Source organism: Triticum urartu, chromosome 2, assembly GCF_003073215.2.
Source record: "Triticum urartu cultivar G1812 chromosome 2, Tu2.1, whole genome shotgun sequence".
Classification (NCBI taxonomy): domain Eukaryota; kingdom Viridiplantae; phylum Streptophyta; class Magnoliopsida; order Poales; family Poaceae; genus Triticum; species Triticum urartu.
The window spans coordinates 698249288-698265064 of record NC_053023.1 but is presented as its reverse complement, the minus strand read 5'-3'; the positions used below and the strand labels follow the sequence as shown (position 1 = coordinate 698265064).

The following is a 15777-nucleotide window of genomic DNA, read 5'->3' as shown; positions in this document are numbered from 1 at the left end:
TTTTTTGAAAAGTTTGAGACATGCGAACCATGTCTATTGGTGTATATGCATGAAGAAACTCCATGAAAATGGACCGTTTGGACTCACTTGATTTTGAATCACTTGAGACAAGCAAATCATACCACATGGGCAAGATGACTGAAAGCCTCGGTTTCAGTAAAATGGAACTAGAAAGCAACTTGTTGGAAGTAATACATTTTGATGTGTGCAGTCCAATGAGTGCTGAGGCGTGTAGTGGATATCGTTATGTTCTTACTTCACAGATGATTTGAGTAGATGTTGAGCATATTTACTTGATGAAACATAAGTCTGAATTATTGAAAGGTTCAAGTAATTTCAGGGTGAAGTTGAACATCGTCGTGATAAGAGGATAAAATGTTTATGATATGATCGTAGAGATGAATATCTGAATTACGAGTTTGGCACAGAATTAAGACATTGTGGAAATTGTTTCACAACTAATACAGCCTGGAACACCATAGTGTGATGGTGTGTCCGAACATCATAACTGCACCCTATTGGATATGATGCATACCATGATGTCTCTTATCGAATTACCACGATAGTTTATAGGTTAGGCATTAGAGACAACCACATTCACTTTAAATAGGGCACCACGTAATTCCGATGAGATGACACCGTATGAACTATGGTTTATAGAAACCTAAGCTGTCATTTCTTAAAAGTTCGGGGCTGCGACGCTTATGTGAAAAAGTTTCAGGCTGATAAGCTCGAACCCAAAGCGGATAAATGCATCTTCATAGGACACCCAAGACAGTTGGGTATACCTCCTGTCTCAAATCCGAAAGCAATAAGGGATTGTTTCTAGAATCGGGTCCTTTCTCGAGGAAAAGTTTCTCTCGAAAGAATTGAGTGGGAGGATGGTGGAGACTTGATCAGGTTATTAAACCGTCTCTTCAACTAGTGTGTGGCAGGGCACATGAAGTTGTTCCTATGGCACCTACACCAATTGAAGTGGAAGCTTATGATAGTGATCATGAAACTTCAGATCAAGTCACTACCAAACCTCGTAGGATGACAAGGATGCGTACTACTTCAGAGTGGTACGTAATCCTGTCTCGGAAGTCATGTTGCTAAACAACAATGAATCTACGAGCTATGGAGAAGCGATGGTGGGCCCGGATTCCGATAAATGGCTCGAGGCCATATAATCCGAGAGAGGATCCATATATGAAAACAAAGTGTAGACTTTGGAAGAACTACTTGATGGTCGTAAGGCTGTTAGGTACATATGGATTTTAAAAGGAAGACGGACAATGATGGTAAGTATCACCATTAAGAAAGCTCAACTTGTCGTTAAGATGTTTTCCGACAAGTTCAAGGAGTTGACTACGATGAGACTTTCTCACTCGTAGCGATGCTAAGAGTCTGTTGGAATTATATTAGCGATTACTGCATTATTTATGAAATCTTGCAGATAGGATGTCAAAACATTGTTTCCTCAACGATTTTCTTGAGGAAAGGTTGTATGTGATACAACCGGAAGGTTTTGTCAATCCTGAAAGATGCTAATGCAAAGCTCCAGCAATCCTTCTAAGGACTGGAGTAAGCATCTCGGAGTTGGAATGTATGCTTTGATGATGATCAAAGATTTTGGGTTTATACAAAGTTTATGAGAAACTTGTATTTCCAAAGAAGTGAGTGGGAGCACTATAGAATTTCTGATGAATATATGTTGTTGACATATTGTTGATCAGAAATGACGTAGAATTTCTGGAAAGCATATAGGGTTATTTGGAAAGTGTTTTCAATGGAAATCCTGGATTAAGCTACTTGAACATTGAGCATCAAGATCTATAAGGATAGATCAAAACGCTTAATGGAACTTTCAAATGAGCACATACCTTGACATGATAGGTGTTCAAGATGGATCAGTCAAAGAAGGAGTTCTCGCCTGAGTTGTAAGGTATGAAGTTAAGACTTAAAGCTCGAGCACGGCAGAATAGAGAGAAATGACGAAGGTCGTCCCCTATGCTTAAGACGTAGTCTCTACAGTATGCTATGCTGTGTACCGCACCTGAAGTGTGCCTTACCATGAGTCAGTCAAGGGGTACAAGAGTGATCCAAGAATGGATCACAGGACAGCGGTCAAAGTTATCCATAGTAACTAGTGGACTAAGGAATTTTCTCGATTATGGAGGTGGTAAAAGAGTTCGTTGTAAAGGGTTACGCCGATGCAAACTTTGACACTAATCCAGATTATTCTTAGTGGTAAACTGGATTCGTATAGTAGAACAGTTATTTGGAATAGCTCCAAATAGAACGTGGTAGCTGCATCTAGGAGATGACATAGAGATTTGTAAAGCACACACGGATCTGAAAGATTCAGACCCGTTGACTATAACATCTCTCACAAGCATAACATGATCAAACCCAGAACTCATCGAGTGTTAATCACATGGTAATGTGAACTAGATCATTGACTCTAGTAAACTCTTTGGGTGTTAGTCACATGGGGATGTGACCTTGAGTGTTAATCACATATCAATCTGAACTGGATTATTGACTCTAGTGCAAGTGGGAGACTGTTGGAAATATGCCCTAGAGGCAATAATAAATTGGTTATTATTATATTTCCTTGTTCATGGTAATCGTTTATTATCCATGCTAGAATTGTATTGATAGGAAACTCAGATACATGTGTGGATACATAGACAACACCATGTCCCTAGTAAGCCTCTAGTTGACTAGCTCGTTGATCAATAGATGGTTACGGTTTCCTGACCATGGACATTGGATGTCGTTGATAACGGAATCACATCATTAGGAGAATGATGTGATGGACAAGACCCAATCCTAAGCCTAGCACAAGATCATGTAGTTCGTATGCTAAAGCTTTTCTAATGTCAAGTATCATTTCCTTAGACCATGAGATTGTGTAACTCCCGGATACCGTAGGAGTGCTTTGGGTGTGCCAAACGTCACAACGTAACTGGGTGACTATAAAGGTGCACTATGGGTATCTCCGAAAGTGTCTGTTGGGTTGGCATGAATCGAGACTAGGATTTGTCACTCCGTGTGACGGAGAGGTATCTCTGGGCCTACTCGGTAGGACATCATCATAATGTGCACAATGTGATCAAGGAGTTGATCACAATGTGGTTACCGAATGTTGTTCGGAGTCCCGGATGAGATCCCGACGTCACGAGGAGTTTCGGAATGGTCCGGAGGTAATGATTTATATATCGGAAGTCTTGTTTTGGTCGCCGGAAAAGTTTCGCGCATTATCGGTATTGTACCGGGAGTGCCGAAAGGGGTCCGGGGGTCCACCTGCCCCGGGGGGCCATATGGGCTGTAGAGGTGTGCGCCTTGGCCTATATGGGCCAAGGGCACCAGTCCCAAGAGGCCCATGCGCCAAGAGATAAGGGAAAGGAAGAGTCCTAAAGGGGGAAGGCACCTCCTAGGTGCCTTGGGGAGGATGGACTCCTCCCTGGCCGCACCCTTCCTTGAAGGAAGGGCCAAGGCTGCGCCCCCCCCCCCCTCTCCCTTGGCCCTATATATAGTGGGGGGGAAGGGAGGGCAGCCGCACGAATGTTTTGGTGCAGCCCTCCCCCTCTCCCAAGTCCTTCTCCTCTCCCGTGGTGCTTGGCGAAGCCCTGCAGGATTGCCACGCTCCTCCACCACCACCACGCCGTTGTGCTGCTGCTGGATGGAGTCTTCCTCAACCTCTCCTTCTCTCCTTGCTGGATTAAGGCATGGGAGACGTAACCAGGATGTACGTGTGTTGAACGCGGAGGTGCCGTCCGTTCGGCACTAGGATCTCCGGTGATTTGGATCACGACGAGTACGACTCCTTCAACCCCATTCTCTTGAACGCTTCCGCTTAGCGATCTACAAGGGTATGTAGATGCACTCTCCTTCCCCTCGTTGCTGGTTTCTGCATAGATAGATCTTGGTAACACGTAGGAAAATTTTGAATTTCTGCTACGTTCCCCAACAGATACCGTGCGTGAGGCCGCAATGTGATATGAGGTGTTACCGGTTAGATCGATGTAACTTGGAATCGGGGTCCTGACATAAGTCTTTTAAGGATTTTAATAAAGACTACATACAGAACAAAATGATTGAATCTACACTCTAATATGTATACATCCGTATATAGTTTGTATTAAAATCTCTAAAAGACTTGTATTTAAAAACCGAGGAAGATCATGTCTTGGTGGTCAGTGATTTAGCTGGGCCAGTAGCCTAATGGAATCAGGTGTTCCATTTCAAAAAAAAAATCCACACCGGTCGCCGCGATTATACCTCCTCGTCTACCTTTCCGGCAGAGCAATATCCGGACGCGAATGGAGAAGCCACACGGTAGCTCAAATTCCAATCGACCATGGTGTCCAGGCCCGGCACCGGGACGAAGGTGACGGCGGCGTCCACGGTTGCGGTGGTTGCCGCCTTGGCGTCGGCGGAAGGAGTTCGCCGTGGTTGAGCGAGCAGCAGGATCCTCCATCCGACGCATGCGTCCGAGCCGTGAGTTTTCCCCTGTCGCACTCTCATTTCCAATGTCAAATCTCCCCGATGGAGACTTCAAAACTCAACACCTAGCAACGTACGAACTTTTCCTTGCGCAGACATATAGTACTCGTCACATAGTTGAAGACTTCAAAAGTCAAATCTCGTCGAGGATTTGTTCACGCAGACACATACATACTCCCTCCGTAAACTAATATAAAAGCATTTAAATCACTACTTTAATGATCTAAACATTCTTATATTAGTTTAGAGGAGTACTCTAGTTTAAAGAGAGAGTACTACTCTTGCTCGCATTGTCTAATTTTGATTTGGCCGGAAGAAAAATCCCTAGCTACAAGTCCACTCCCTGCAACGGCCAGCCCAATTGTTCTCAAGAACTGTGTAGTAGTTTCCTTCTTCCCAGGAAGATGAAGCAGGCCGGCACGCCGTGCATTCCAGTCTTGATCCTCCTGTTCTTGACTCCATTCTGCAGATCCGATGACCGGCTGTCACCTGCAAAGCCGCTCTCCCCCGGCGACACGATCATCTCCAAGGGCGGGGACTTTGCGCTCGGCTTCTTCTCCCCGGACAGCTCCAACGCGAGCCTGTACCTTGGCATATGGTACCACAACATGGCCGGCCGCACCATCGTATGGACCACCAACCGCGACGATCCAATCGCCGCCGCTTCATCTCCGACGCTCGCCATCACCAACAGTTCCGACCTGGTGTTGTCGGACTCCCAAGGTCGCACTCCTTGGGCCGTGAAGAGCGACATCAAGGGCAGCATGGGAGTTACTGCGGTGCCTCTTGACACGGGGAATTTTGTCGTCCAGTCACCAAATGGCACGTCCATTTGGCAGAGCTTTGATCACCCGACGGACACACTCCTCCCAGGTAGGGCCATGTTGAGCAAGAAGGGCCATGTCGTGTGGCGCCTGATTGCTTCTAAGGGCCTCAATGACCTGTCAACTGGAGTCTTTTCTATGAGCCTTGATCCTAGCTCAGACCTTCACTTTTTCATTTGGAACGGGACTAGGCCCTATCACCGCCGCATCTTCAACGGTGAGATGGCGGTTGGCACATTATACCAGAATACTGTCTTGTATGAAGCCATTATCAGGACACGGGATGGGTTCTACTATGATTTTAGATTTTCTGGTGCCTCACAGTATGCACATCTTAGGCTCGACTACATGGGTGTGTTGACTCTGAGCTTGGACAACCGCTCGTCATGGAGAACCATCACCGCACCCCCCGCTAGCTGCAACATCTACGCTTCATGTGGCCCGTTCGGATATTGTGACTACACGGCGGCTGTCCCGACATGTAGTTGCCTCGATGGGTTTGAGCCCTCTGGTCCTAAGTTTTCAAGCGGATGTAGAAGAATCCAAGAGCTGAAATGCAGCAAGCAAAGTCATTTCGTCACCTTACCTAGGATGATGCTCCCCGACAATTTTTTACGTGTCCACAACAGAAGCTCTGGCGACTGCATGACCGAGTGCGGCAACAATTGCTTGTGTACAGCCTATGCTTATGCCAACTTTAGCACTAATGATGCTATGGCTGACCAGTCAAGGTGCTTGGTTTGGACAGGGGACCTTATCGACACAGGAAAGTTTAGCGAGTATGGCGAGAACCTGTATCTCCGGCTTGCCAACTCTCCTGGTATGCACCAACCGATTCTAGGCTTCTACCCTATATATATATAGACACACACACTTCTGCTTCGGTACATCCTCCTTAAACACATCAAGGGCTGAGATCTGCCCATACCCCTTCGCTGTCAGGGGCATGATCGTCTTATGTAAAAAATTCCCCCCCGCGCGTCCACGCCGATACCCCCCGCGCGCCTGTGTATACGGGGCTGCCGCACGAGCCGAGCCGCTTGGCAGCCGTGAGGACGCGAGCCGAGCCGAGCCGTTAGCATCCATGGGCCCACAATGTCAGATGCAGGGCGTGTCGGTGGGGGCGTACGTGTGGTCGTGGCGCGGTCGTGCAGTTAACTGCGCACTAATTGCGGCGCTGACTACTCGCGGTCGATCTCCTGCCGCCAGCCTTCTGCCGTCGTAGTCCGTGCCCTCCATTGCCGCGCGTGCGGCGACCGGGCGCATTCCGCCTCGGGCCGGCAGTTGACGCGACCGGTCGGCTGCCGCCGCTGCGGCGACCGCCCGCCCGCCTTCAGACGCCACCAACGCTTCGATTGCCGCGCGTGCCGTCCCCGCGGCTTCACACGCCACCGCTGCCGCGCCCATACGCCACCGATGCCTCGCCTGCCGCGCCGCGCCTTCACACGCCGCCCGCCTCTCCCTCGGGGCGCGCGCCACCGACGGCTCGCTCGCCCACCTCCCTCCCCCGCCGTCTATAAAAGGCCGCGGCAGCCCTGACCAGGCCGTGCCATCTCCCTCGCCCCGCCCATCTCTCTTCCTCTCCTCGCCCGCCCATCTCCCTCTCCTCGCCGGCAATGTCTTCCAGCGACTCCGACGAGGGCGCGTGGCCGACCGGCGTTTGGCCGCTGAGCCTCACCCTCGGCGACACGGAGGATCTGGCCCGGTACGGCGTGATGGTGCCGTGGCCATGGCAGATCGGGGCAGACGGCATCCCCACCATGGGACCGCCGCCGACGAGGCAGCAGCTCCACGCGTTCCCTGGCGGTCGGTACAACCGGAGGGCCCAGCGCAGGTTCTGGCGCGGGAAGAACTTCGACATTGTCCTCGGCGCGTTCAGGGACGCGGCGGCCGGCCGCACCGTCGGGGACATTACCGGCGAGGCCGGCACTTCCCGTGGTCGCCGCCGCCACGGCCCACCTCCGGCCGCCCCCACTGCCCCGGCACAGCAGGCGCCCCCTGACCCGGCGCTGGTCGAGATCCCACCGGCGCAGGCCGCCCTCGCGCAAGACGGAGACCCCGATGACACGCCGGGGCTAGTTGCGGTGCTGGCCCAGTCGGCAGAGGAGGCGGCGGCGGCGGCCACTCGTGAGGAACGAGAGCAGCTGGCGGCCATAGCGGCGGTGCAGGAGCAGCAGGCGCGGGAAGACAACTAGTGGGATTTCAGCGACGACGACGATGACGGTGGCGACGATGGCGGCGAGGGCGGTGAAGGAGAGGCCGGCGGTATGGCGCCGGTCGTCGACCTCACCGGCACCAGCGACGACGAGTAGTCTAGTTTTAGGGTTTTTATTTAAATTTTGGTCTAAGTTATGTAAGAGCAGTGCTCGGTTATGTTTAGTGTTATGTAAGGTAGTTTGAATTATGAATGAACTCGGAATGGCTTATCTGAAGAAAAAACCGTATGTTTAATTTGATGTTAGTCGTGCAACTTCAAAAAATAAACGGAAACATGCATTTCAACGTTACGAGAAAAATCAGTCGCAAAACGCATGCATGGGGCCTTCACTCATACTCGAACGGTCTCTGGAGAACTTATCATGCATGCACACCAAAAACATATTGCGTCACGTCCGGGGTGTGGTATGTGGTGTTATCACCAAAAAATTAGAAAAAAATACTGATGCAAAAAAATGTCGGGCATGTGCTCGCAGGCCATAACTGCGCTTAATCGGTCAGGCCCGATCAAGCCGGGCGACGAAAGGGCCGGCCTTTCGGCCCAGCTACGGCCTGCAGCACAGGCAAACGGGACAGTGGCGGGACGAGGCGGGAACCAGAGGAGTTCAAAAGTGCTGTGAGAGGCAGGTATTTAAGGCGGTCGCGGCGTCGCTCGGCGGGCGAGGTGGGACTAAACATTAGTCCTCACCCCCACCGACCCTGCCCCCCGCACCGCGCCCACAGTGTCACGCACAGCCCATGCGCGGCGTCGCGCACAGTCACTGGGCCGTCGCGCACAGTCAACACTTTTGTTTTTATAAATAGTATTAAGTTTTTTTAGTTATTTATGTCATTCGTTAACTAGATTTATTATAATAATACTGGGTTCTTTATTATACTTTATAGGAAAAAATAATAAGTTCTTTATAATTAATTACTAAAACAATACTGAGTTTTTTGATAATTAATTGATGATGAGTACTTTTATAATGAATATTATGTTCAGTTATTTGTGTAAATTAGTAATTACATTTTTAATATTTATGTAATGTTAATTATTGTCTAAAAAATACTTAAAATGTGTGCAAAATTTAGTACTGTAATGTGTATTGCATTAATGACTAATTGTTTTTTCATAATAATAATAATGAGTTTTTTGTTATAATTTATAAGTAAGAATAATGAGTTTTTTATTACAATTTATAGGTAAAAATTACTAGTTGTGTTTTAATTTTTTATGAGTTCATATCCGATCAGTGCCGGTTGCATTGCTGGTACGATGTGGCATGCACGAAACGTGACCCAATTTTTGGAGGCAGTGGGCATGCCCATCTTAGGGCCCCACGCAAGAGTTGAACGAATTCAGACACCATACGCACGTTGCGTCACGCCCGGTCAGTGTTTTCGGTGCGTTTCACGAAGAAAACCATATGAAATTCATACGGTGCCGGCAAATTATGAAAACTTGCACGCATGATGGTCCTAGCGATGGGTGCATGTCCAAAAAGTTTGGGGTCCACCGGCTGAGTCAGAAAAGAGAACGCAGTACGGGGCTGACATCGGTCATATCAGATCAGTGCCGATTGTATTGGTGGTACGAGGTGGCATGCACGAAACGTGACCCAATTTTGGGAGGCAAGGATGTCGAAAAAAACTCTTTTCGGACGGGTCCTTCAGTCCTGCCCGAACGGTCTCCGAAGAAGGAGGTCAATTTTTCGACATATTCGGAATGACCTCAACTTTTGCAAGTGAGTTGATATGGTCACCCTGACATTCAATCCAAGAATTGAACGTATTTGAACACCAAAAACATGTCGTGTCACGTCCAGGGTGTGCTATGTGCTGTTTTTACAGAAAAAATTATAGAAAATTCATAAAGCGATAAAAAAGATACAAAACTTGGCATGCATCCTAATGATGATGGAGGAACACTATAAAAAAATTTGAGTTCATTTCAAGGATGTCGGAAAAAAACTCATTTCGGACGGATCCTTCAGTCCTACTCGAACGGTCTCCGAAGAAGGACGTCAACTTTTCGACATATTCTGAATGACCTCAACTTTTGCAAGTGAGTTGGTATGGTCACCCTGACATTTAATCCAAGAATTGAACGTATTTGAACACCAAAAACATGTTGTGTCACGTCCGGGGTGTGCTATGTGATGTTTTCACAGAAAAAATTATAGAAAATTCATAAAGCGATAAAAAATATAGAAAACTTGGCATGCATCCTAGTGATGATTGTGGAACACTATAAAAAAAATTGAGTTCATTTCAAGATGTCGAAAATAAATTAATAAGTTTATTGCTATAACTACTAATTTGGAAACGACTGTTAATAAAAAACAGTACTTAATACAGAATTTATTTCGTATTGACATTATACATATGATGGTAGATATTACTAATGTAATTTGGGTTCGTTTGAAGGATGTCAAAAAAATATTGTAGATAGTACTCATGAAATTTGCATAGTGTGGCAAATAATAAAAAATAAGACAGATAATAATGATATGATTTGAGTTTACACTGCTAGCAGTACACGACCGCACTGCCCGGACAGTGTAATGAGCTTACACTGACCGGGCAGTGCGGCATTGCCACCGCTAGCAGTGCAAAGTCAAACCAAATTATTACTAACTGTCTCATATAGCAATGTGCACGAACGCGGGTATATAAGCCGATCGTGGCGTCCCTCGGCGCGCGATGTGGGACTAAAAAATCGCCCCCTCCACCTCCCCCGCGCCGTGACTCATAGAAGGCAATAAAATTGTGAAGCAAAAAAAGCCGACCTGTGCTTGCATGCTGCAACTGCGCTTAATCGGTCCGGCCCGATCAAGCCGGGTGGCGAAAGGGCCGGCCTTTCGGCCCAGCTACGGCCTACAGCACAAGCCAACGAGACAATGGCGGGACGGGGCGGGAATGAAAGGAGTTCGAAACGGTCGTGGGAGGTTGGTATATAAGTCGGTCGCGGCGTCGTTCGGCGGGCGAGGTGGGACTAAACTTTAGTCGTCACCCCCGCCGACCCTGCCCCCGCACCGCGTGCACACTCAATGGGCCGGCCCACGCGCGATGGCGCGCACAATCACTGGGCCGTCCAATGCGCGGTGTCATTGTTTTTTTTGTTATGTGTTTATTGTTTTAAAAATAATAGTAAATTTTTAAATAAATGTTGCATTGTACAAATAATAATGAAAAGTCCTACGTATTGTATAGATGTTCAATAATTTATGTAATGTTCATTATTTTTTTATGTGTTTTGCATTAATGGCTAAAGTAGTTTTCATAATAGTAAAGAGATTTTTGTTATAATTTAGAAGTAATAATAATTTGGAAAATACCCTTTTTTAAAAACAGTACTTGACTTAGAATTTATTTAGTAGTTATGTTAAAAACAATACTTAAAATATAATTTATTATGTAATTATATTAAAAACACTACTTAATGTAGAATTGAATTCACGGAAAAAAACATAAAAAATTCATATCCGATCAGTGCCGGTTGCATTGGTGGTACGAAGTGGCATGCACGAAACGTCACCAAATTTTGGGAGGCAGTGGGCATGCCCATCTTAGGGCCCCACGCAAGATTTGAACGACGTCGGACACCAAACGCACGTTGCGTCACGTCCGATCAGTGTTTTCGATGCGTTTCACGGAGAAAACCATAGGTAATTCATATGGTGCCGGAAAATTATGAAAACTTGCACGCATGATGGACCTGTCGATGAGTGCGTGTGCAAAAAGTTTAGGGTCCACCGGCTGAGTCCAAAAATAGAACGCAGTACGGGGCTGACATCGTTCATATCCGATCAGTGCCGGTTGGATTGGTGGTACGAGGTGGCATGCACGAAACGTCACCAAATTTTGGGAGGCAGTGGGCATGCCCACCTTAGGGCCCCACGCAAGATTTGAACGACGTCGGACACCAAACGCACGTTGCGCCATGTCCGGTCAGTGTTTTCGATGCGTTTCACGGAGAAAACCATAAGTAATTCATACGGTGCCGGAAAATTATGAAAACTTGCACGCATGATGGACCTGTCGATGAGTGCGTGTGCAAAAAGTTTGGGTTCCATCGGCTGAGTCCGAAAAGAGAACGCAATACGGGGCTGACATCGTTCATATCCGATCAGTGCCGGTTGGATTGGTGGTATGAGGTGGCATGCACGAAACGTCACCAAATTTTGGGAGGTAGTGGGCATGCCCATCTTAGGGCCCCATGCAAGATTTGAATGACGTCGGACACCAAACGCACGTTGCGTCACGCCCGGTCAGTGTTTTCGGTGCGTTTCACGGAGAAAACCATAGGAAATTCATACGGTGCCGGAAAATTATGAAAACTTGCACGCATGATGGTCCTGTCGATGAGTGCGTGTGCAAAAAGTTTGGGGTCCACCGGCTGAGTCCAAAAAGAGAACGCAGTACGGGGCTGACATCGTTCATATCCGATCAGTGCCGGTTGGATTGGTGGTACGAGGTGGCATGCACGAAACGTCACCAAATTTTGGGAGGAAGTGGGCATGCCCATCTTAGGGCCCCACGCAAGATTTGAACGACGTCGGACACCAAATGCACGTTGAGTCACGCCCGGTCAGTGTTTTCGGTGCGTTTCACGGAGAAAACCATAGGAAATTCATACGGTGCCGGAAAATTATGAAAACTTGCATGCATGATGGACCTGTCGATGAGTGCGTGTGCAAAAAGTTTGGGGTCCACCGGCTGAGTCCAAAAAGAGAACGCAGTACGGGGCTGACATCGTTCATATCCGATCAGTGCCGGTTGGATTGGTGGTACGAGGTGGCATGCACGAAACATCACCAAATTTTGGGAGGAAGTGGGCATGCCCATCTTAGGGCCCCACGCAAGATTTGAACGACGTCGGACACCAAACGCACGTTGAGTCACGCCCGGTCAGTGTTTTCGGTGCGTTTCACGGAGAAAACCATAGGAAATTCATACGGTGCCGGAAAATTATGAAAACTTGCATGCATGATGGACCTGTCGATGAGTGCGTGTGCAAAAAGTTTGGGGTCCACCGGCTGAGTCCGAAAAGAGAACGCATTAAAAAATGCATTAATATTTTCTGACGTTAAAAAAACATCGGAGATAATGGCTCTTTTTTTGAAGAATATGCATGATCCATGTGAACCTTCACAAGCCTAGAGCAGGTGAAGACTCACATCGATCCTATATATCCTCCAAATAAAATCCTACAAACTGAGATGTTTGTGCATTGACCAAAAGAAAATTATATAAAGGAGTCAACGGCACGCCGGCTTAGCGATGTGGTACTAAACTGAAATGTTGAAGTACAATGCATGTTTTTAATAAATGCATCCTGGGCCAGCCGGCGGTAGTTTTACGGGACGGGCCAAGTGGCCCACTATGGCGTGACCACGTCTATGACGCCGTACGTGCGTGCATGGCATGGAAACCACGCCGCCATTACCTCGCCCCAGGACCGCCTAACCCCGCCGCCTCCACGCACGTCCTCACCCCTCCCCGATCTGACGCTCGCACCGCCGTGGCCGTCCCAACTCCCTTCCCTGTCGGCCTGACGGCGCCCATACAATCCGGCATCTGCGCGCGACTTGGATCTCAGGCCCGGCCGTGCCGTCTCGGCAAAGTCGCCGGCACCCTAAACCCTAGGACGGGCTGTCGGCCAGCGCGCTGGTGTGGGCACAGGGCGCGCGGCTGCCACGACTAACCCACACCGGGTGGGGTTAGGCAACGGGGGCTGCCGGTGCACGCCGAGATGCCGGAAGGTATGGTATTAAACCATATGTAATGTTTTTTGAATCTCGTAACTAGTTAGATAACTGTCATCTTATTTAGAATGCAAGAATTGGGAGATGTGTACTGCTCGGTTGAGAAGTGGTGCGAATTGGTGGGAAAATTCACACCCAGACAGCGCATGATGCTACGTGGCACAAATTTGGACAGTATGTTGAGAATTCCTTCGGTGAAAATGAGGAAACATTTATTGGAATTTATGATTACAATGTATGATAGTAGTAGAAAGTGATTTATTATTCGGCCAAATACTGACGGCATCAGTGTGCTTAATGAAGATGTTTATGACATATTCGGGATACGTAACAAGGGTGATGATGTCAGTAGCATGATAGCAACAGTACAACTAGATGCCAAAAAATTGTTCCAAATCGGTTTCTACACAAAAGAACAGGCCTAATCCTCATCGATGAGTTGATAAAAAATATTGTTGATACTCAGTCATATGATGATGATTTTGTGAGAAGGGCCGTAGTGGTTCTTATGGGTACAGTCTTCGCACCACAATCCACCAAGTTTGTTCCTTATCGTTATTACAAAATGGTGGAGGACGTGAACGCTATCAAGTCATACAATTGGAACGATTTCACGTTGAGAGTGTGCATGGATGCTATTAAAAAATCGGTCAAAGATCTTGAAAAATTCAAGTGGCCTATCGGGAACTTGGCTCTTCTTCAGGTACAAGTCATTTCGTAATAGTTGTATGTACATATGATTTTTATATGATCTATGTGTCTCACTAGTTGTGTTTACTATCATGCAGTATATATACTGGGAAAAAGTTGAGCCAATTGGTGTGGATACATTTGATCATTTGTCTCGTGAATACCCACTAATGCTTAACTGGCTAGAAACGGAAGGGAAAAAGCGAGACGACTATGACAACATGCACGGGCGTGGCACCGGCAATGTAAGTCAATAAGTAAAGTCCTTATTGGTTGCACACAGTAATTAATTATATTTGTTATTTAATTTATTTTTTTGTTTGTTGTACAGATTGAAAACTGCATTAGCGAAGACTATAGACGTGCTAAGGTAGCACGTGAAGGGACTGTCCCAGAGGAAGAAACGAAGAAACCTAAACGGAAAGGTGGTGGCAGGAGTAGAAAGCAAAGCACGTCCGCGGTTTCATCGAACACGACTTGTAGTATGGACCGTGTGATGACATACATAAAGCTGCTTCACAAGGAGGTTCTCAATATACCCGAAAGATGTGCACAGGTAATTTATAAGTTGTATTGAACATGGTTTAATTGTTCAACTACTTATCGTGTTTCATTTGTGTTTGTAGATGGTAATGGAAAGGTTGAACACGGAAGGTGTGCTGTACAAACCCAATAAGAGGGACAACAATGACGAATTTCATAATGTAGGTGAAGGAGTTGGGATGGAGAATGGCTAGTACAAGTCATCAAAATATTGGCCAGATATTGATTCACCTACCAACGTAAAGGTACGAACATCTTTCACGGGTATCAATGATACCTCCGTGCCTGTTGATGACACGGGTGCTCCGGCGACGACACCGGGTAAAGGTGAAGCTACTGATCCTTTCATTATAGATGATAATGGAAACTCTCCATCTTCGGCATGAACTGTACGTACAAAAGACTTTCCGTCTATGTCCTGAACCCCGCAGAATGCTGATATTTCTGGTGAGTCTATGGATGCTTTGTCACCAACAAAGTCCGAAGACACGTTTGAGAGTTTCCCGGCAGATAGCAACATAGGTAATGGTGAAGGCAGTCAGGAAAATGATGGTAAGCGCAAAAGAAAAAAGTCGAAATATTGCCAACCCCCCTACGACATTTCTTTACCCGCAAGAAACGTGTTAAAAAAGTAAGTCAAGTACTACTTTATAATTCATTCACACGTTATGTATTTTTTTTAATGACTGTAGCTGCATTGTTTTAGATCTGTTTGCATCGTCACCACATTCAATTCTAGCAAGTTCTCTTAATATGACTCTGGATCACATAGAGGCAGCGAGAGTTTTTGTTGAGACTCTAGCATCGACAAAGAAGCATGCACACCGAACCGTGGTCGATATGCCGCCACCAGATCGGGACATATGCACCCTAGCTATGCTTAATGATGTCCTGACGTTTAAATGGTTGCATGGCGCTGTAAGTATGAGTTTGGTTTTAACATATCTCTCATTTGTACTTCACAAGTTGATAGAAATTTTTTGTTTATGTATGCAGATCATCAATGCATATTGTAAACACCTACAACACCGTGACTTTTCTGATCGTTACATATCAACAACGTGGTTCCCCAAATTTATGTTGAGTAGGGCAAGGGGAAAGACCAAGTCAGTAAATGATTTAGACTCGGAACATGTTACAAAGAAAACAAAAGTCATCGCAAGAGTAATGGATGAGTATTTCAGACAGGACAAGGTATTGCTTTCATATTTATTTGTTTATATTAGACATTACTATTTAATTGCACTAACATCATTTGG

General features: G+C 46.8%; 1 protein-coding gene across 1 annotated transcript; it reads left to right on the top strand.

Annotated features, from left to right (window-relative positions):
• The first annotated feature begins 4898 nt into the window (after positions 1-4898).
• On the top strand, positions 4899-6182 carry LOC125537996 (receptor-like serine/threonine-protein kinase SD1-7). The gene has a single exon (XM_048701309.1). The coding sequence runs from the start codon at positions 4899-4901 to the stop codon at positions 6180-6182; it is 1284 nt and encodes a 427-aa protein (XP_048557266.1).
• Positions 6183-15777: the final 9595 nt, after the last annotated feature.

Coding starts and splice junctions, on each gene's coding strand:
- LOC125537996 (XM_048701309.1), top strand. CDS start 4,899: ATGAAGCAGGCCGGCACGCCGTGCATTCCAGTCTTGATCCTCCTGTTC.